Consider the following 23,200-nt stretch of genomic DNA (forward strand, 5'->3'; position numbering starts at 1 on the left):
GCAATGAAGCACATTTGTTTTTATGAAACATTTGTTTCTGGACATGACAGTATTGTAGTGTCACACATAAGATTTTTATGTTTAATTTGGAGTAAAGTGTAACTGTATCAAGAAATGTAAAATATGTATATTTGCATACTAAATTGAAGTACAAGCATTTTTTTACTTGCTACTTTTATGGATGGAGACATGTCTTCACATGCCTTTTAAAATAATTATTGCCACACTTTTCCTCTGAGAAATATTCTTTGAGTCTTTAAGTCAACAATTAGACTGTCTTTTGTTTCTTCTCCCCTGATCGAATGTAAATTGTTCTATTACAAAAAAAAACCAAACCAAAAAAAGTTTGAGAGATTGCCAAATTATTATTATGTTCCTACTTTTTTTTAAAATGAAAAATAGCTTTCAAAGAAAAAAAAAAGACAACCAGGAGAACTCATAAAAATGGGAGGTCTGATGCAGAACCTGCAGAAGAGGGAGAATTGAAAAAAAAATTATCATTGTACTGTAAATCTTTGAAATCCTGAATGAATTTATTCTTTTTATCTTTCAGTTTTTGTTCGAGTTTAGTGGATAAATGTTGGAAAAAAGGGATGTCTATAAAAAAGCTTTTAACTTGTCTAGCACTTTAAGGGGATGACACAATTGTGAGAAATCAATAGCAAAGTTTTGTCTGAGACCAGAAACGGAAGAATAAAAATCTGTCAGAACCCATCAGTAAAAAACTGCTGTGAGATGTCTCCCTAGATATTGATGTAAGCTTAGTCAGGTATAAACAGGAGAGTAGGAGGGAATAAAGCCCTCTAATTCCAAATGTTTTGGCTTATCTTTAAGTATTTATTTCAAAGGCAGTGTTTGAATGTATATCATGTTGGTCTTAAGCCAGCAAAATGGTGCAACCTTCAGAGTCTTGTTTAAGCACTTTAATGTCAGCTGGAAACCATGGTAAAAGTCATGGTATATTGAAATGAATTGCATGTGGATTAAGCTGGAAAAATATATTCAGTGCTGTAGACTCTGTTCTGAGCAGAATAATTAAAGAAAAAGCAGTTGAATTTCACGACATTTTGCCTCATGGGTTTTTACCTAATGTGTGTGTATGACAGTGTGAATCATTATTTGTAACTGTTTTACCAGTGTAATAGAAGAGGTTCCTTGTCTCATGAAACATCAAGTGTTTGTTTTGAAGAAATGAGTGTCCAAAATGACAAATATCCTACAGATACAAGTGGGAGGAAGATACAGTAAAACACAGCTTGGTTTAGTCTCATACCTCTGCAATTTGCTGTCCTTAAAACTCTTTAGTTGAAAGTAGGTGCCATCTTTCTATAAAATTTGTCTAGCTTGTACTTCAAAGTCAAATGTGGCTTTATTGATGAAGTAAGTTTTGGAAGCAGAAGAGTTTGGGAGGAGTTTACAGAAAAGGGAGGTCTGTGTATGCAAACCACTGCTGCTGTGGTGAGGCTGCAGGAAGAGAGCTGCTAGTCACGATTGTCGGTAGTGGAGGAAATCTTTTGTGTATAGTAACATTTTGGGAGTATTTGTCAGCGTGTGTTTGCATGAGATATGAGGTGCATCTGCAATTTGTAGCTTTATAAAGCCAATTTCTAGGGCAACATAGGTTCTGAGCTAACCGGATTCGTAATGTCTTTCCTGTGGGATTCTTGAAACTACAGGCTTTGTTTCTATAAACTTTCAGTAAATGTCAGTAGCTTCATTTGGGAAACACACAAGTTGGAATTGAGTCCTTGAGCTTTGTGTTTGTTGCCATTCTGATCAGAGTTATTCATTGCTGAGGTTTAGGTCCTAATGTCTCTAAAGCATGAGGGTTGTCTTACAATAAAGTAAGAGAAACTTGATTTTGGTAATGTCATCAAGTCATTTACTAAACAGAAATTATATTTTCTTCAGGTTTAAATTTGCAGCCTATATTGAAAAAGGCTTTTCTGCCTATCAAAACCACGTTTCTTTTAAAAACGGCATTGTATTTGAAATGTAGCACGAGAGAAGCTGGTTTCCAGTCTGTTCTAATGGCAGTTCAATTCCAGAACATGAATCTGCATAGTGAATCCAACATTTTTTATACATATTAAATCTAATTGGAGATTCCTTTCCAAAGATGTTAGCTTGCAGAGGGGCTTGAGCCAAGGTTCTGCCTGGAAGCTGGTGTCTCTTCTGCATGTACCTTCTCTGGTACATCATGGAAACAGTTGGTCTGTAGATGAATGAACTCTTTCCTCCAGCCTCGTCGGCAGCAAATTTACATTTGTATGGAAGATGAGTGGGAGTGCCGCCTTTCATAAGGCACTGGATGTGGGGGATGGGGCAGTCTGACCCAGGAATCTAAACCTAACAAACTGGGAACAGAAAATGCGCTGTGAAAGCCTGAGCATTGTGTAAACCTTGAGGATTTTAGACATTTTTTTCAGCGTTTCTTTTTCTGGGACAAGCCTCATAAGCGGTGGTTCAGGATGAGTTCCTGCTGTGGTTCATTGCTAATGCACAGCTTTGCTCCAAAGGTCTTACTTTATCAAACTGAATCTTGTAAATAGGCAAGACATCCAGAAGAAATTCAGACAAGCTGTCAGGCGAGTTTCCTTAGGTTGGCTGCCAAGTTGTGTTTCTTTCTTTTTTTTAAACAAGTTACCTCAGCAGCTTTCCTGGTTTTAGTAGTCTGTCAGTGTATCTCAAAGAGACACGTTTTAAAATCTCCAGATAAACACAGCTTGATCAAAATAAATAAAAAAGCCCCAAGCACTTAAGTTTCAGATTGACAGTGAAACATTTGGCTCATCTTTTTTGCACAGATAAATGTTACCGAAGACTTTAAAAAAATTTCACTGAAATTGTCAGCTTATAAAATTTTGGAAAGTGATCTTTTTTTCCCACCAGACAATATGTTATGTAAGGAAATGTTATAGCTTTAAAGTTTCCCACAGCTTGATGTCTTGTTGCTTTTAGTTTTGATTAAATAGAGTGAAAACTATAATGAATTGGGAATTATGAAAAATGTAAATTTTGAATCTCAGTATTTTAGATCAGGGAGTTGGTTCAGAAAGTTCCTTGATAATAAAATATGTAATTAAAAACATTGCATCTTGCTGCAGAAAATTGAAAAGCTGTTGGTCCTTTTAGCCTGAGTTTTGGATGGGAGCACTCTTCATATGGCAAAACGTGAATTGGTCTTCAAGACAAGATCATCCTTTTGCGTAGTGCTGACGTCCTTCACACCACGTCTCCAATGATGGGGCCCTAGTTGTATGAGAGGCTTTCTGGTGTTGTTGTAGTTAATATGAAATATCAGAAGTTTCTAAGTGGTCAATGTAAGTAGACTTGGACCTCTAGAGTTATGAGTTTAAGGTGTGCAGCTACTGGATTCACTTAAGCTATGCTAGAGAGCACACACATTTTTGATCCACGTTGTGATGATTTGATTGCCAAGATGACCTTTACTGGTTTTGCATTTATGGTAATGGTAGGTTTCAATCCTGATGCAACAGGATTGTGTATAAATCACAAAAGGTGTCAGGATGCAGTGCCAAGAACCTGAAATGACTAGGAAGTCATGGCAAAATTATTTTCTCTATTTTAGTTAATTCTTAGTTTTTTCATGGATGTTGAGTGATACCTGAAATACACTTCAAATTTCAATTACAATTTAAGATATGTAGAAAGCATTTTATATTCAGCATAGAAAGTACAATATGCAAACTGAACACAGCTCAGAGATGAGCCACGTGATTCTACACAGATATGTCTTTGTGCATATGTAAATGCACTCTCTAATACAGTAGATACAGACTCCTTTCATATTTATCCCCCTTTGCAGTTGCTTTGGTGAGTAGAAAATGTGAGTAATAGGATAATAGCTTATTCAGGATTTCTCAATTATGTTTTAGTAAAATGTATTGTACACAGGAACAATCACATGACTTCATAGTGACTTCCTGTGGTCATTGCTTTCCTGGCTGAAATAAGTCTGCCCTTGGTCATCTTTCACTGATGCTATTTGGAAACCTCTGGGCTACAGAACAGCTGAAAGAATTGTTGTTTTGATTATACTGAAGTTAATAGATGGAAAACTCCAGTCATTTCCACCTTGGAGATGTTCTAACCTCTCAGATATTTTTCTTCTACAAGACGCAGAAGTGATAGATTTTGGTAGCAGACAGTGGAATGGGGTCTGAATCAGCATGAATGAGAAGAGATTTCTTCTTATAAAAAAGGCATAAAATGCTGACCAGGATCCAAGCACAGATCACTCCTAGAAACCTCTGAGAGGTAGGGTTGGTTGCTGCCTACCGTGTAATAAGTAAAATTCTCAGTCCTCTTAATATTCTTCAGTGTCTTGTCATACATGTGGTCTTTCCTGGGATAATTAAAGGAGATTGAGTTCCTAAAGTCTTTTAACCCTGATGTTTTTCTACCCTGAACACATTTATTTAGGATCTTTCATTTTATCAATATTCATCTCAAAATATAGATAACAGACATTATTTTCCATGGTGATGTCATCAATATCATATCTAGAGCCAATACCACTCATTTATGACGTGCAAGTTCTTTTGGTCTTTTCAAAACTTCCTGGAACTGTCATAGCTACACACTATTTTTAGAATTACTTTTCAGTTTACAAGTTCACTGTTACACCTTGTTCCTTCTTGGAGTTGATGCTTTTTAGGATGCAAGACACGGTTGTCTTCAGCAAGCACTACCTTTGGACCTTCTACCTAAATAAAACCACAAAATTATCACACTGGCTGAGCCCAGTAGTTCATCTCTGATAGCAGGTGTTTAAGGCAGGGTCACTGCCCAGAACATTTGTGACGGTGACTCTGGGTCACCTTCAGTGTGATTTCCTCTTTTAAGAATTCTTGGCAGATTCTTCAATGCATTTGTCCAAACACTTCTACCCATGCTTGTGATTTTTTTTCCCCTCCAACCTTTTACAGCAAGAAATAGCCCAATGTGACTGTTATGTAAAGCAGTACCTCCTTTTGTTTCTTTGGAAATTGCTCTTAGCCTCATTTAATTCATCCCAGTATTGGCAAGCTGATAAAATGTCCTTCCCTACTTACCGGGCTGACCCTTGCAGGAACATACTGGTAGTTCATGGCTCTTTCCATTTCTTGATGTCTTCAAATCAAGACTGAATAAATAACTTTTTCAGAGCTTTTTCAGAGCACTGCAGCTAAACAGGAATTGGTTGGATTACGTCTGAGAGATCCCAATACTACAGTACCCTTTCATGTTCCTTGTTGCTGCAGAGCAAGGCAAAATTTTCTCCAGATATGTCAATTTGAGGGAGGGAGGAAGAATTGAGTTAGGAGCTTCCTAAGTTTTTGGTGAACCAACTTTGAATTCCCTCTTTTAATCCCCCTTCCTGATTTTTTTTAGTGGAGTGTTAAGGTAGATACTCTAATTCTTAAAGGACTCAAGTATTACATGACCCCCTTATATTGATTTTTTTTTTTCTGATAAACAGGTATTTTGTTAGAGCCTTTCTAAGTGTTGTCTGCATCTGAAAACTGGAAATTTTCTTCTAGAATTAACCTTTTATATGATTGTTAAAATTATATTTTGTGTCCTTCTGTTTCTTTAATATCTTTCAGTAATATATCCTTTAGTGTAATGTCTTACACAAATACTTTCTCATCTCTAATTGGAGACTTACCTGCAGGCCTTTTAGGATGGTAAAATGAATGTCTAAGGGTGGCATAATCTCTTGGTGAAATGACAGATAAATTTAAATTTCTAAAGGTAGTATTTTGTAAGAAAAATTTTCCATGTCAGAGTTGCTTTTAAATTCCATTTGTCCTTTGCTTGTTTCAGTTTGATAATAAGTATTTTTTCCCATCCTCTTCCATCATTGATTTTCTGTGGTAGATTTTGCTGAAGAAAGAAAAAAGGAGAGTGGATGAGTCTTAACAGTTAAATAGGAGGGGAAAAAAAGGTGATCACCCCATTTGTGATGTTTTTGGTAGTGGTTTTTGATCTGACATTTAAATAAACATTGTTTGCACTGAAGGAAGGGAAAGGGAAGGGGAAGCTGGAGGAGAAGCCATGCCTGCTTTTTTTCCAGCAGCCCCAATTGGCTTCTCTACCCCAGAAACTGGGTAAGTGTGGCAGGCAGCCAGTTTGAAAGCATCCTCCTCAAGAAAGCTTGAAATTTGGAAGAGAACAGATGATTCTCATGGAATTTTGAGACTCATGCCAGCCTCAATCAATTACAAGTCACTTGTGAAGACATATTGAGAATTGGCAATGTCTGAATATTACGGTAAATAATCCAGGAAGGATTAGATGTATATGTGCCAATAGGAAAGCTTCCAGTTATGTTATGGAAATAAGTTATGGTTATATACTACTGTTATCTGGCTTAAACATTTTCATTTAGTGCCTGATTTAGGAGGAGAATACAATGGGAATAGTGTTGGATATTTGTTAAGATGCCTTGATTCCTCTCACAGAATGTGTTGTTTAATGCTGGTAGTCTTAGAAGAGGTAAGATCAATGATCTGGTTAGTGCATGGTCTAATATAAATATTTCTGTAATCTATTCTAGGCTAGAATAAAATGCAAAGTGCATGTAATGTATGCGAGCATGCATGCCAAAATGTTTTGTTTCTATGAGATTTTCTTAAGTAAAAATAGAATTTGTTTGGTATGAATGTCTGATAACTGAAGTCAGTATTTTGTATTTTTTTCTGAGGAAGCTTATTTGATGGCAAAACGTGGGACATGATATTGAAATCCATCATAAATATTATCACAGTGGAGTCCTATGATCATTTGATGTTCCTGTCTGCTTTTAAACAGAGCTTAATCTGTATTTTCTGTTGCTGTTCCCCCCGGTGACACATCCTTAAATTCTCACGCAGAGTTTTGTGGCTGGCTTGATGTTTCCCAGCCACATTCGCAAAAGAAGATGCTGTTCCTTTAAAATGAAGTGGCTCATGGAGTTGTTTTCACTAGCGCAGGTTTTTATATGGTACAGTAGACTCCATGCAAATGAGCCGCCTGCCCTCTCCGGAGCGCACAAAGGCGCTGCAGCCCTCGTTCGGCATTCACTTGTTTAGAACGGCAGATGGAAGGAGGGACGGCGGCGTGAGGATTTATTAGCTACTCTCAATAAAAGACCACACTCGCTCCGCAGAGGATCAGAAAAAGCCTGGTGAATGGGATTGAGTTGTATCTGCTTTCAGCTGACTTTACAATGATGTGTTTAGCTCATGTGACTCGGTCACTTAGCATGAAGATCAGCTAAAGATTTCCGTGTAAATCTCTGTTCCTTTAAGCACCGCCAACCTGTGTGCTTGTATGGAGACTCTTTTTGGTTTGCAGCTGTCATAACTGTGGGAACAGGAACACTCCATCGAGCTGTGGTAGGCAGCCCACGGTCTGGGCTCTGCTTGCTGTTGCATTTGCACACTTGAGGATGTCTGGCTGAAATCCCCTCATAAACACAGCTCTTGATGAAGTTTGATTTGTATATCCTCATGAAATCCTTCAGAGTCTGAAGTTAGGTTGTTTTTAAATACACTGTTTATATTCAGAAGTTATAAATAGACTCTTCCTAAGCTTTTATCAGGAGATGAAATCTGTTGCTTTAGCTTTCTGCTAAAAAATTGAAGGTTGGTGCGGCAGTAGAGTGTTCATTATATTTGTAGTATTTTCTTTTTTTCCTTTTTAGTCTAGAAAGGGCATGTGTAGGACAAAGGCTTCTTGACATGCTCAGTTATTTAAATGACACTGGCATGAACATACCTAGATTTTTATTTTTACTGAAATGGTGTTCGGGATAGCTAGAAGCTTTATTGTTGTTTTATTTTTCAACACATGCTGTATGCTCATGTTTTAAAATGGGATTGGCATAATGGACCTAAAGGGGCAAAGCCTTTTTTGACCTTGCTGGAGTTGTCTGTGTGAAGGTAGCTAGAAAACAGAAACTGCAGGACAGACTGAAAAATGAACTGTGCTTTTTCCTTTTTCTTCCCACCCCCCCCCGCCTTTTTGCCATGGATGACGATGAGGGAAGGGCTACTTCAGGCAGCTCTGTCAGTGATGAATAGATGAATGAATTCTTAAATGTTCAGAACTTGCAACATGTGTTCCAGACCCTTCAGCACATGAGAGTCGCAAGATCTCAGCAATGAGCTGAAGAATGTGCCGTGCCTGCTGCATGTGAGGAGCCCAGCATACCTCAGAGATAGCAGAAACAAAAGAATGTGTGACAGTATCTGAAGAATCTGACAGTTGCTTTGTCTTGCAAAGGAGTAAAGGAATTTTTCAGAATTTGGAAAAATAATTTTTCTGTGTTTTAGGTGCCAGTGTATCCTGTGTGCCCGCAGTAATGCTTTTTTAGTTAGCGTGACTGTGTATTTTTTAAAGGAAATGTGACCTGGATTTTGTGAGCTTATTATACACAGTAAATGAAGGCAGCTGTTTTAGTTTACTGATCCCTTATAAGAGCTCAAGTAAATTGAAATAAAGCAAAAATACGTGTGTATGGGATCTGAATTAAATTCCACTCTTTGGCCTTATGTGGAGTTGTGGATTATTATTATATATTTGTAGACAGTTGTGTGTATGAGGGGAATGAGACATCCAACCTTGGAAAGATTTAGGAAAGTCGAACAGATTTTTTCCAATGTGAGTTGCTAAATCTGCCACAAAGAGGCAGGCAAAATTACGTACAGATAGTCAGAGACTGTGGCTGCAGTTCTTCATGACAGGCAAGTGAAAGACCATGTCCTATTTTTAGCAAGTGGACGGAGGGTGAGTGGGAGGGGGAGAAAAGTTTGAAAATAATGGACTTCTGTAACAGTTAGAGAGCAAAACTAGCAAGAAGCAAGTGAGCTTTAGTGATCAGCAGTCAAAATATGGATGATTCAAGTATTCTTCGAAGAAGGGGGCTGCAGGTAAGTGTAACTTCAGCCTTCTTTTATTTATTCTTCTGCTTGTAATGGTGACAGTCTCATAAAAATGCTGACAATTGCTTGGTGTAAATCAGGTTGACTGAGTACATAACAATGATACTAGAATTTGAGGTTTTCTGTTTTCACATAGTGTATATTTTATAAATTAAAAGAAGGATTTTGTGTGCAGTAATAAAATAATTTTTTAATGTCTTGGATTATATCCAATAGTTTTGTGACTATTCCTGTGGTGAGAAGTGAAGTATAAACTATGAGGCTTACCTTATTTTTGGAACTTCACTTTTACAGATACATACAAAAATCTGTTACGTGACTTGTCAGACTTGCCTTAGAGTAGCCATTTTACTTGAGCATTAATTAAAAATTAAATGTCAAAGCAGATTGAATATTCTCATTTGTTTTAGACATATGCTTCTTTATTGCTTCACATGCACAGTAATCCAAAATCAGAATGCAATTCAACAATGCAAATAATACTTATATTTTACTTTCATCAACTATCATTGTTGAAATAAATACTCCAGTTTGTTTTGAACTCAAATATGCTAGTGTAGTTTTATTTTGTACCGGTGCTGTGGAAGTTGTACTCAGTTGCACTGGTATGACAAACAGTAATCTGTGCCAGTGTCAGTGGTGTGTGATAACTGAACTGATGCTTGTGGAATAAAACTGCTGGAACTGAGTGAGCTCCAAAATCTTGTGTGAGATGGACAGGGAATAGATTTGTGCTTGAAAGCACCATATTCTTTTTTTTTTTTTCCTTTTCATTGTAATAGGATGGGATATAGCCTATTACATACTTGCTAGCATAAGTAATTGTTTATAGAGCATGAACGTTGCCTATTAAATTAACCATGCCTGTCCTATTGTTTAACTTCCTTTGAGGAAAATAAATTTACTATTTTAACATATTGCTATTCATAGCTTGCTGATGCTTTAAGGCAATTACAAAGTAATTGGTGTCTTATGCGAATATGTTCTACATCTCACCTTTTGATATTTTGATTTTTTTTCTGGCCAGCTTATTAATGTTACTGAAATAGCTTGACAGAGTGTGCTGCATATACCATGGTGACAGTGTATTAGGATAGTGTATTTCCTCATCATAAAATTAGCTGTATTTACTTTCTGTATAACTGAGTATATAGCAAACAGTAAGATGGTTTGGGGGTGAATTTTTGGACAAACTGATATTTATTTTTAATGTATTTAATTAGTCAGAGTTTCATAACCAAGAAGATTGTTTCTGATCACAGATACACAAAATTTTTTTCAAGGCATTTATTGCTTTTCTGAACCTGGAATTTCTCAGGTATGTTGTATCTGTTTGATGTGTCAGGGAGTGGTTTTCATGGTGATTCTTCAGGGGAGTATTGGAAAAGGAAAGGAGGTTGGAGGAGCTTAAATGTCCACCGGTATCAGCAGAAGACACTGCTGGGAGTGAGAATGCATTTCCCTGGTCTAACTGTGTAGTATGGTGAAATTCCATCATTTTGGTGGTCTTGAGTATTTACTGTCTGTATTTACTGTCTGTCCACAGTCGGATAGGTATGTGTAAATGCATAAATGTATAGGTCTAATCAATATCTACATCAAAAATGCTTCAGGAACTAAGAAAATAGGCTAAAAGGACATCAGGAAATAAGGCAGATGTCCAAAAGGAAGTTAATGGCAGATATTTTTTTTTCCCCTCTGTATATTGGAGTAGAATTTTTGGAAGAAATTGTGGCTTGGAAAAGTGACCATTTTATAGTCAATTTCATCTTTAAAAATCAGGGAAAATTAAAAAGCTGTTGGTGATTTGCCCAGGCAATATGTTTAATTACTTCCCTTGGAGAGCTGGGTGATACAAGTTTGGAAGGCCACTGATGAAAAAAATTTAGTTTCTTAAAGCAAACTGGATTTTAAAATGAACATCACAGCCCAAATTAGGTCCTCTAATCCAACCTCTCCACTCAAAGCAATGCTAATTCCAAAGTTGGATCAGGTTGCTGAAGGACTTGATCAGGCTGGTTTTGAGTATTTCTAAGGATGAAGATTTTGCAGCCTTTTTTGGCACCTGTTCTGGTACTTAATCGTGTGCACGGTGAAAATCTCGTTTCCTTTATGTTTCAATACCGGGCACTTTCCAGATGCATGCTTATGTTTTTCTCGTGCTTCCTTTTACCTCCATCACCTGAAATATTTGTGATACCAACACTGTGGTACTTTGTCTTCTTGGGGAACTCTCTGAGCCCTGATCCGTGCAGTAAATAGCCCATGACCAGTGGGAGCAGATAACCTAAAGGAGCAGGAATGTTCCTACATGCAAAGCCAATATATTGGCACGTGGCCCTTCTGTATCCCCTTCTTCATTTGTTCAGTCTGCTTTTGTGGCATCCTGTTTGTTGCCACAAATTTGGTCTATGAATTTGTGGTGGTGAAATGTGTGGAAATTTAAGGTGCAGGAGAGGCAAATCAGATTTTTCTGTGTACATGTAACTGTGTGTATTTATAAATATACACACACTTACAGCATGCTTGCAGTGTGATGTAGCTGTGCAATAGTGTTGAGAAAAGGCTGAGAAAGTGCTTCTAATAATGGAATATTCTTTTAATTTCTAGGCTTTAATTTTAGTTAATGAACTTGGACTTCTGACATAAATTACTGCCTAGGGACAGGTGCTAAGTGGTGGAGCTGTTCCTGCTGCACTGTGCAGAGATCTGTATTTGGATTTCTATGTTATTTGGTGTTACATAAAATACATTGTGATGTAGCCACAAAGGTTTGTTATTGTTCCCTGTACATGTGTATCATTTGTTGTTGCTGGTATTTTAGTGCAGATCAAAACCAGTAGTACTCAATGAGTCCCTGTGAAGATGAACTGGTATTTTGAACATCACCTTGTACTAGAAAACGGTGGGGTTTTTTGGTTTCTTTTGCATTGCTGGAGCTGGTGCATGTGTGCTTTTACTCTTCTCACACATGCAAGAAATCGGAGTTTCTGTCCCCAAAATCATGATGAGTAAATGTAGGTAAGAAAAGTAATGGAGAGTGTGATATTAAAATTTTCAGATACTTGCACAGAGCTTATATTCTGCATTTGTGGTATGTGAGCAGTATTCTGATGTGGTTGGACATGATCACCACAGTTCCCTGCATCCATCTTTTCTTACAGTGTGATAGTTCCCTTTCATTTTCTGCTGAAATTTGGGCTAAGTTCAACTAGGTAATTTACTTTGTGGGACCACTTTTATGCTGGTTTCAGTGGAGATCTGAAAGACAAACTGCATCACAGGACTTGAATGTGCTTATCTTGGCTAGTGTTTCTACTGCACAGCAAGTTTAGCTAAAATATAATATATATAAAAACCATGTCCCCCACCCCACCAGAAGAATGATTCATTAATTTTAAGGATAAATCTAACATTTTCCTCCTGGGGGCAGGGGGGAAATAGGGCATGGAGAGTATAATGTCAGAGTATTTGGTGGACTCGTTCTTGAGCTGATTTATTTTACTCTGAGGACTGAGCACTTTTTTGTTTTGTTCTATAGGGAAAGGGAATCAGAAATTCAATGGAAACTCTAAGCCTCAATATATCTAACAAGAGAAGGCTGACTGTACAGCTGGCAGTTTAAGCCTTCTCTGGCACATCTTTGGCCATAATTTAGAGACCCTGAAACTTGATGTGCTCATCAATTTTGTCTCCTAAAGAGTATCTTTTAGAATTATCAAAGATGTTTTTTGCTGGCTACAAAGCTCCTTACAAAATCTGATAAGAATACTGTTAGTAAGAACATTGCTTTTTACAGTATTTTTATAAAAAGTTTAAAGTAGAAATTGCTCTATAAAGGAATATAAGTTGTTTACAGAGAAGGTAGACTCTGAATGGGACTCAAAATTTGATTTTTCTGTTCTGCTTTAAAAAACTTTTGAAATATATAAAATGAATTAATTGGTACCTACATTTTAAACTGAAGGTTAACTCTGTAAGTTTAGCATGAAAATATATGCATAAATATACATGTAAAGATCTTCAGATGTTGTAAGTCTCTTGGATTTGAGTTTTTGGAACTGTGTGCTACAGGGGAGCCTGCTATGGGAAATACATTAACAAGACTTATTTTATACTGCTCACAGATTTACCAGGAACATAAGTGAACCCACAGGTCAGATATCTGCTGAAGAGCTTCCAACAGTGATGATGTAGGCAGTCACCACTTATGCTGACATCTGAGGAAGAGGTGATAACATGAGAAGATAAATAAAAATGATTTATTCAGATACTGAAAATTTTAAACTCATCTTAGAATACCAGAAAGTGCATACCAGTTTTCTTTTTAAAAATATTAGTTAAAGAAAAAGAATATTTTCAGGTTATCTACTAAAATAAGCCAGATTTATGTTCAGTCTTGGTTCCTGTTCTCTCAGTAAATTTTCAACACCTGAAATGAATTAAAAAGTCTAAGTTCTTTAGCTTCTGTGAAAATTAGCAGCTGAGAGGAGGAGTGGGATCTGCATTGGTGCTACTGGTGTGGAGAAGGGAAATGACCTCGCTCTTGTACAGAGATTGATGGCTGTGGGTGTCCAGCCTGTCTGGGCAATGTGCTCTGTCTTCTGCTGAGAACTGTGGAACACTGATTACAGATGAATGGTTGCTAGAATTCATGAATAGAGCAGTCATAAGCAACTTGTTTTGACAAAAGTCAGTGGAAACAAACTGAAGTTTTATTGTATGAGTCTATTGTAATCTTGTGCTGGAATGCTGTGTGTTACAGCATGGGAAGATGGATTGTTGTGAAATCTGTGAGTATGTTACATCTCGTTGTAGGACTGAGGATTCATGCTCAGACAGGTATGAAGCCTTGTGGGTTTTTGGTGGATGTCTTCTGGGCATGTGAGCTTTCCCATTGGTTTGATTTTTTTCAGGATTGGTGCTTGTGGTCCACTTGGTAATGGAATAGGAAAAGGAACCAAATTTGGGAAGCATATGCTTCTGGCATTCACTTTGAGGACACTAGAAAATATACCAAGGGAAAAATGTGAAACCTTGTCAGAATAAAAAGTCCTTGAAATATGGACAAGGATAAAAGGTTAAATGGTTTGCTCAGGCAGAAAAGATGGCATTTAGCTGCTGTCTTCAGGGTATTGTTAAATTGGTCTGATAATTTGCTGTAGTTATGCTTAAATAAGTGCTTTCAGTTTGTCAGTAAGGACTTTGTGAATGCTTGTGTAGCTGAACTAAACATTTTATTTTCAGGCTGTGAGAAAAGATAAAAATACCAGTAATTAATTCTACTACTTCAGGAAAAAAGGTTTTGTTAGCAGGTGACTGCATGAAAGAATGGATCTATGTGTGTGAATCTGAGCCTAAGGAAATGTTGGACAGAGGGATTCTTCCCAAAGACAAACAGCAATATCTGTTTCATACATTTCATTGGCTTGAACATGTCAGATGGACTCCCTTGTTGCCATGAATGGTGTTTGCTGCTGCTGGTGACAGGGGTTGCTGCTTAGAGAGTGGGAGTGTTTCTCCTCCTCACCATCAGCCACTTGGTGTGTTCCACTGGTGTTTGTACTTGCTGCATTTTGTACTTGCTTAATGCTAGAAATCCCAAATCTTAAAGGGAAACTACTTCTCCAGCCTAGCAACATAACATAATGCTGCCATGCTGCAAGACTGGTGTTTAATCTGCTTATCTTTAATAGTCTTCACTGCTTACACAGACCCACTTACCTCTTTAATGAGAAGAAATGTCCTGCAGTGAGGCAGTGTGTATTTTGCTTCTAGGCTTATGTCATCAGCCTGCAAGTTGAAATTGGTTAGAGCACTTTTTCAGTTTCCTGTCAGTTCTGCTGGTTATGGTTGCCTCTTCAGTTTCTCAAATACATTGAAAGATGGTGGAGTTTTTTAGTAAAAGGAAACCTGATTAAAACAAGCCAAGTGAAAAAATCTTATTTTGAAAAACTATCATTATTGATTTGGAGCAGGTAGTACTCTTGCATTTTCAAGGGATAAATATCAATTATTTTTGCATTCTGAATATTTGTATATTGTGGATAGTAGTTACATGAATGACAAAAAAATGTTAGGAGTAGCAGTCTTTTAGTAACACATAGAGAAGGCTCTCTAAATCATCAAGAGACATTTAAAGTAAATTGTAAAAGTGTAGCAGTATTTCCAGTGTGATTTATCAGTTGGTCCTCTTCTATTTTGTATTAAATTGCTTTACCCAAGCCATTAGTATTTATCTGACCTGTAGAAGGTATGGGATTTTATCATGCCTGGGATCAAGACAGGATAGGCTTTTCAGGGTTGGTGATTCTTGAATTTCTAGAAGCTACTATTGGAAACATGAAGTAATTTGTAGACTCCAAATTCTTTCAGTGTTATTCTCTGCAGGAGATGATATTAAATTTTCAAATGTTTTTTTTTTAAGAATTGCATACCCTATACCTTTTGATGTTCATTCTTAGCACAAGAGTGATAGGCAAGAAACTGGATTACTTTATTCAGAAGCTACATGAATAGCAGAGTCTTTTTGCCTATCAGAGCAGTGTGCAAATGCAACTGTTTTTCTTTTAGCATCCAAGGTAGTTCAGGTATTCCCTGTAGTTTGTTTTCAATCGTGTGGATATACTCTGAATTTTCAAATCTGTGACTATAGTTTAGCAGCCTTTTTTTTTCCCCCCCCCCCCCCCCCCAGGAACAAACTGTTTAAAGTTTACATAATCTTTCAGAAATCAAAGAAATGGGGTTGGCTTTCATGGACTTAATAAAGTTTTGCTCTCTGAATATTCATGTTTCTAGTTGTTAAAGGTTTTTCTTAGTTGTGTGACTTCTGGCCTGGCTGTCAGTGACATTCAAAACAATTGCTAAACAAAATAAAAGCCACCTAAAAGTACAGTAAATTCGAGTGGTATGGAAATGATTTGTTAGACTGGGTTTAATGTAAGCAGGTATGGTTTAGAAATATGAATTTTCACTTTACTCATATCTCGTGAAAACATTGTGTTTATACTGTAAATAATGCAGAGGAGTTCCTTAAACTTGGCTTATCAGCTTTGAAATCATCATCTCTATTTAAAGATTTGCTATGAATCACACTTTGTAGTTTTGTGATTCCGTCTAAAAGTCTATTCCATGTTAGAAAGCTAATTTCAGCTTGAATTCTATTTTTGTATACTATAGTAGAAATATATAACACATGACATTTTACATAAATGCTTCTGTATGATTAAACCTTGAATTTTCTCTTTTTTTTGTTTCAAGGATCAATAGCGAGATGCAGTAAAAAGTCTTAAGTTGTTTCAGATTTTGATGGTCTTTATTCTAACATTTAGCCTTACTGTCCCTAACTGTTCTCCAATATCAATTTTATTGATATTTGTGAAGGTAATAAGGCCCATTTTTCCATGCATCCTGACATGTTGTCTGCTGTGGGTCTTTGGGTGAAGTGCTGTACTGCAACCATATCATAATATAGTGAATTAAGGGTTTAACTCTTCCACTTTCTATGCAGAACGCTTCCTGACATAGTCATTGCTGTCCTTTGAATGAATTTCTTATTTCTTAAATAAATAATTGCATTTATGGTTTTGTATAGTTTCTCTTTAGAGATGAGAGATATATATATATATGTAGATCTTAAATATCTGGGTTTTGAAGTTATCAGCACATAATCTATGTTTCTATTCTCTGGATGGAAAGTGGTTCAGCTTTGTTTTTACCTGGTCAAATCTATAAATCAAATCCATAAATGACCCATTTTGCTAATAGCAATGCTCCCTTTAAATCAAATTGTCAAAGCCCAATGGATACTTTTGTAGCCAAAGGTTGCTCTTTTCAAAATGCTCTTGGATATTAGTGTGATAAAATCATGTTTGGAATGAGGATGAATATAAATAATACCTATTGTACGGCACAGCTTAAACAACTGTAACCTGATATAATTACTTTTAAATTACTTTCCTCAAAAGATGAAAATATTAATTGGCTTTGACATTTATCACTTGTTTTACATCAGCATAGGCTAATAAATGTCGCTTGTTCTGCCAGCCAAAAAAAAGAAGTGATATCACATGTCACTGGGGTAGGTTGGTGTATCCTGTGAAAAAGGCCCTTTCTGCTCCACTGGTCCATGAGCTGTGGCTTGTTCATGCTGGTGATGACTCCAGGCTGCCGTGGTCTGAAATGGAGCAAGCCAAGCCCATGGCCATCACTTCCCAGCAAATCTGTAGCCCTGAGAGTGTTTCAAAGTGCTTCCAGTATGATGCTATTTTTTTTCCTTAGGTATATGTGGTGATCTCTTTGTAAAAATGAGTGCTGTTTGGCTTTATTTTTCATAATTATAGAGAACAATTTGGCCAAGGTGGAAGAATGTGTGCTGACTGGTAGAGAGATCCCCTGGGGGGGCTGACTGTGAGGTGCCTGTTGGGAGGCAATTAGGATCTTAAAAAACCTGAACAATGGGGTTGAATTTAAAGGCTGGAGGAATGGATTGTGGTGAGCTAAGGGCAAGAAAAAGATTGGAGGTGACTTAAACAGGGACATGAGTGATTTTACATTTGAGATTAATTTCAGATTGCAAAGGCTGTGGGCTGACAGTTTATTCTCTCTAATGGTCCCCAGTCATTTGCTATTTGTTTTTCTAGCTTTTATCTTTTCCTCTTTCAAATGGGAATGTCAGACAGCTTCCTGTTCTGAGCTTGTTGACTGTTTTGGTAGGGCCTACCTTAAAACTATGTGGACCAAATTTAAACCTGGCAGTTCTGTTGCACTTCGTATCAAAACATTTATTTATGAAATAGCACCCAAAACTTCTTGTACTGAAATGGGCAAACATTAAAGTTGTTTTTTTTTTTAGTAATTTTATAATCTGGGATAGTTTTGCTGTGTGCTGGTGACTGCCTGCTAGTAAATTTTGAGAGTTTGACAGTGCCAAGCTGATATTTTTCTTCCAAAGTGGCTACCATGAAGAAAGCCCCTCAGGGACATGAGACTACTGTAGACCTTCAGAAAGCAATGTTGTGCTTGATTAAGTTTAGACAGATGATGGAGTGATGTAGTAAAATCATTTTTGTTAAAGCATAATACAACATAGAATCCAATGTAGTACCATTGGGACTGATAAAAATGAAATACTAAAGAAAAACCATGCCCTTACATACAGCTTTCAGCAGCAGATGCAATAGGTGTAATTTAGTTGTGTGGTGCTGGGAACATAATATTGATTTATCATGAATCAAGAGAAATAGCTTGTACCTTGCTGGTTGTATGAATTGCAGCAATCTTGGGGAAACCAGTTACCTAAAAATGGTGCTGTAACAGAATCCCTTCTTTTTGATAGCTGTGGGGGGGGGGGGGAGCGGTTATAGCCAGGTGAAAAATCCAGTTACATGTCTAAACGAGGGGGTGAGAGGTCCTTATGTGCTGTTGCTGGGAATTGCCAATTTTCCATGTACTTAGCTCACACTTTTTGAAAAGAACAATTTCTTGAAAGCAATCCCTTGCATAACGTGCATAGAATTGAAGGCAGTGGAATGAGAGGGGTTTGGGGTAGATCTTGCCTTGCCTTACTAGCACAAATAACTTCATCTTTTTGTGTAGCATTTGTGTACCACAGGATAAAGGTATTTTTTCTCTGTTTAAAAAAATATCAAGCAAAATAGCATTTGAGGTAAAGTTGCAGAGACTCCAGAGAAGGTCAGTCTAGTCACTGTGGCATGTAAGTTCTTTCTGGGAGGCAGTAGTTCTCTTGGTCTTTAATAAGAGAATTGCTGGATGAAGTGATTACTATTCGTTGTTTGTGTTTTTTTGGCAGACAATATAATGCTACCAAAGAGTTTTACTAACTTCACCTTTCAACTAGAAGCAGCTGTATTATCTTGTTGTTTGAGAGATTGGTGTATGGCTTTCATTCATTTACCCCTTAATCCTCAGGTGACCTAGTTTATCCTGAAGTAAGATGGCTTTAAATACCCTTGACATAAACCCTGATATTTGAAACAAAACAGTCCAGTATTGGTGTCTTGGGTCTCTTTATGTGCTCGTGACTAGTATCAGATGAAAGTGAGTGTTTCAAGAAACAACTACTTATTTTTATTTCGGTTTTGAACTTAAAAAAATTCTCTATTGTAGGCAAATTAAAGCATTGTCACAAGAGGGCTTTGCCTCCCTCTCCTAGTTATTTCTCATTTATCCTTATGCCACAGTGCAGATCCTTATGCCAGATCCCAGTTGTTCCTCAGGTGAAGTCAGACAGAACTGTGCATATTCTGTAATGGGACTCAAAAGGAGCTTTCATGCTTAAGTTCCTTCTGTTTTCTGAAAACTTTGGAGTTTAACAACCCTCATTTCAATATTCTCTGCTTTTCCTTCAGGAAGTGAGCTTGATTAGAGGGCTGCTAAATTAACGTCAGCAGGGTGCATTGTGCAAATGAAACCTGACCACTTCAGAGCAGAAGGGATGTTTTAAATGGAATGCTTGCCTTTTTTTTTTTTCCCCAGCTAGCAACCTCAATTTCTCCCCGAATATTCTTGGTGAAGAATTAGTGCTTCTAAACTCCTAGAAGGCAGATTTCAGAAAGCATTAAAATGGTTCCTGTTGGTATTTCAAGAGCCCCCACTGTTCTCTTGGAAAAAACCCAAAACAAAACCCAAAAAGTCAAACCAGCAAGATAGTTAGCTGTAAAAGTAAAAATAGGCTACCTTTGTACCTGGGCTGGGTTTTTGGGTCTTTGCTGAAAGTTCTCATGGGAATGGTTGATTTGGCTTTTGTTAATTTTATAAAAAAAGAAGTTAACAAACACTGTTTGTTTTCAGGAACCAGTGACAGGCATAAATTACATTGGTCTTGTGTGGAACAAGTTGTGGTTTGGATGGGGAAGGATGGCTGAACCAAATATGTGTGAAAGCTGCAAGTACCCAAACAGTTTGGGATGCTGAGTTAGTTCTGATAGAGACTCAAAAAAAATGGAATTCCTATTTGATATTTGTGTAAGAAGCAGGTTTAGGGAATATATTATGCTACACAAAGTCAGGGGAGAAAGACCTCTATGCCACTTTTCATCTTGGATGTGTGCCAATTTTAAAAAAGCAAAAACAGAATAAAATCCTATTATTAGTGTAACAGATCATGACTGATAGTTGTTATGGCTAGAAATTGGTTTTAAGCACTGTATTTTGTAACAGCTTGAGCAGTATTACAGGCTTTTACTTAACATGCCTCTCTTAAAATCTTATTTCTGCTCTCACAGTCTTTCAGCCATGCAATGAGATATATTTAGACAAGGTATCTATTTTTCATCTGTTTGAAATAACATTCACTTCACTGTTCAATAATCAGCCCTCTTTTTTCCCCCACTGAATCTAACATTTGTTATCTTAGTTCTAAACTGCTTCATAGCAGCCAGAAAACCATAATGAAACACAAAATGAAAACTGATGAAGACAAAAAAAGTTTGTAAATATATTTGAAGTTGTAGTAAAAAACTGTGTTTAATTCCTTGAATGGAATAAAGATTTTTCCAAATGGAGGGCATCTTAAAGATTTGTACTTAGAAAATGTAGCCAAAGGAGTCAAAGTAGCTCTAAAGATCATAAAATGCAGCTGAGAGAGCAGTAAGGTAGAGATAACATAGCATTTGAGCACGATACTCGTTTTTAAGGGTTACAATTTTAAATAAAATTCAGAGGAAATATTTTTTAATTAAAAATGAGGTTATGGGAGAAAAATGAATGTTGAAATAGATGTTGCACGCAGAGTTGTGGTCAGTGGGTTGATGTCCAAGTGGAGACCAGTGATGAGGGGTTTCCTCAGGGAGTGGTATTGGGACTGACACTGTTTAACAGCTTTGTTGGTGATGTTGGATTGAGGGCACCCTCAGCAAGTTTGCTGGTGACACCATGCTGAGCCGTGTGGGTGACACGCTGGAGGGAAGCAATGCCATCTAGAGGGACCTGGACATGTGTCAGAAATGGGCCTGTATGAACCTCATGAAGTTCGACAAGGCCACGTGCAAGGTCCTGTGCATGAGTTGGGGCAACCCCAACCACAGATCCGGGCTGGGAGATTGAACAGACGAGATCAGCCCTGCTGAGAAGGACGTGGGGGTGCTGGTGGGTGAGAGGCTGGACATGCCCCAGCCATGAAAGCCAAACGTGTCCTAGGCTGCATCCAAAGCACTGTGGGCATCAGGGGAGGGAGGGAATTCTTCCCCTCTGCTCCACTCTGGTGACACCCACCTGGAGCTCTGTGTCCAGCTCTGCAGTCCCCAGCACAGGAGGGACATGGCACTGCTGGTAAAAGACAAGTACATCTTTTCTTTGAACCTGCATTTTGGTGGTGTCTGGGTGAGAACTCCCTGAAGTTAACCTAAAATTAAGGAGGCAGGAAGATGAAATCCAAATGCTAGGCTGTAAGAACTGTAAGAACTTGGAAGGTCCAGAGTCTTTCAGTCCATGCCTTCTCATGTGAATCTTTATGCACAATGTTAATTCTTGTTACAGTGAAATGAGTTCTTCAGTCAATGAGTGGCCAGTAAACTGAGCAGTTTGAAATCCCAGGTAAAAAGAGATACCTACCAATCTGCTAAGAAGTGTTTGCCTTTATAAATTGAACAGAAATCAAAGTCAGGGAAACAAAAAAGAAAAAGTAGAAGCTTAACTCTTACTACTGTTAGATTTAACAGTAGTAAGATACTTAGAGGTTATTCACCATTGCTGCTGTGGAGTAAGCTGGTAGGTTATTGAATTGTTGTGTTTGGAAAAAATTACTTTAGAAATAATACACCAACTTGAAAGGTCAGGCAGGCTAAACCAAATGTTTTTAGAATTGATTTATCAAGTAACTGTCAAGTTCTTAGGGGAAAACATAGAATTAAAAAGAATAGAAACCTCACAGGTGGAGACCAACGAAATGCTACGTCCAAATAACTGAGTAAGTTTACACTAGCTAAATACTGAAGGGATTGCTTTAGAAATATGCTCCTTGTGTTTTAATTGCCCTGTCAGAGAAGATGATCTCATTAAGTTCTGTTTCCCATATTAAAATCCATGTTTGGGCGATTCCATACACCATCTATTTGTATTACCTTTTACTAAACATTTGAGTTGGTTTCAAATTCATATTATGGACAAAAGGTTGCAGTAAATGTTGAATCTGATCATATGGATATACTGTCTTTTGAACATTTCTGGAAGCAAATCTTATTTTGCTGCTTTAATATGTTTGAAGTCCAAATTAATCTTACACCTAGATTAGCATTACTGGGATGTGATAATGGATTAAGTACTGATCTTTTCTGCCCCCTGTTTCATCAGCTGCTTTCTTCTGCAGGAGTGGTAATTGCTTTGGAATGGAAATCTTCAAATAGTATTTCGGTTGATAAAGATTTGTGCAATATCCATGCAGATATTCTTTTGCATTAAAAAGGATTTTTCTACTATTTATTTTGACACATGTTAAATAGTGTAAGAGATATCAGAATGTGAATTATAATTCCTTAAAGAACTCATGTAATAGCTATATGAGTCGTCTTGCAGAAATAAAAAATCATAACATTGAGATCAGCTCATGGAAATATTAAAGTAAAAATATGAGTATCAAATAAGAAATAGAACACTTATCCTACAAAATATCTAATGACGCAGGACTGACAACATACAAAGTAGAACTGTGATAAGGGGACAATGTGCAGTATTAGCTCAGTGAGAAAAATACAAACATTAGTGCTAACGTTACAAGAAAAGTGCTAAGGTTACTAATGTGAATAAACTCTCCTGTTTTTTGATACAGGTAAAAATTCACCTGTACTATTTTGATCTGGACCATTAAAAGACAAAGCTGTCAATTTGATGGAGTTTCAGATTGAAACATAACATAATTCCAGTTTTGGGGTCCAAATAGAAACACAAGTCAGCTTTCAACATCAGATGAATTGAGCAGGGCAGGCAAGTGTTAAGAAAGTTAATTAAGATAATGTAAGTGAGGCTTTTAATGGACTTGCAGCTGTGCATGGGACCACCTGCTGCATCTGACTGAGATGTGGCAGCTTTGTGTCCTCCTTACCTGGTCACCTCTAATCATTTGACCACGGCCCGGTTTGCAGACAGTTTGAGAATTAACTGAGAAATAAGACCATTTATGCTCTTCCTCAAGGACAGTCTTGAAACCATGAGAAAAACTCAATTGCAATATTTAAGGGCAGCCAATATGCCACCGAGGCTGCGATAGTAACTCCAGGTTGCAGGGAGGAGGTTAAAACTTCAGTGACAGC

General features: G+C 37.3%; 1 protein-coding gene across 6 annotated transcripts in view; it reads left to right on the forward strand.

Annotated features, from left to right (window-relative positions):
- Positions 1-23,200, forward strand: part of MAST2 (microtubule associated serine/threonine kinase 2) — a 188,708-nt gene that overhangs the window by 40,762 nt on the left and 124,746 nt on the right. The window contains exon 1 of one of the 6 annotated variants that reach the window (XM_048312259.1): positions 7,588-8,921. The exons of the other annotated variants lie outside the window; for them this stretch is intronic. Coding sequence (XP_048168216.1) covers positions 8,883-8,921 — 39 coding nt within the window. The 5' untranslated portion in view covers positions 7,588-8,882. Of the gene's footprint in view, positions 1-7,587; positions 8,922-23,200 lie in introns of those variants that run through there. 6 annotated transcript variants of the gene reach the window in all.

The sequence above is a fragment of the Corvus hawaiiensis genome, chromosome 9, assembly GCF_020740725.1.
Source record: "Corvus hawaiiensis isolate bCorHaw1 chromosome 9, bCorHaw1.pri.cur, whole genome shotgun sequence".
NCBI classification, from domain to species: domain Eukaryota; kingdom Metazoa; phylum Chordata; class Aves; order Passeriformes; family Corvidae; genus Corvus; species Corvus hawaiiensis.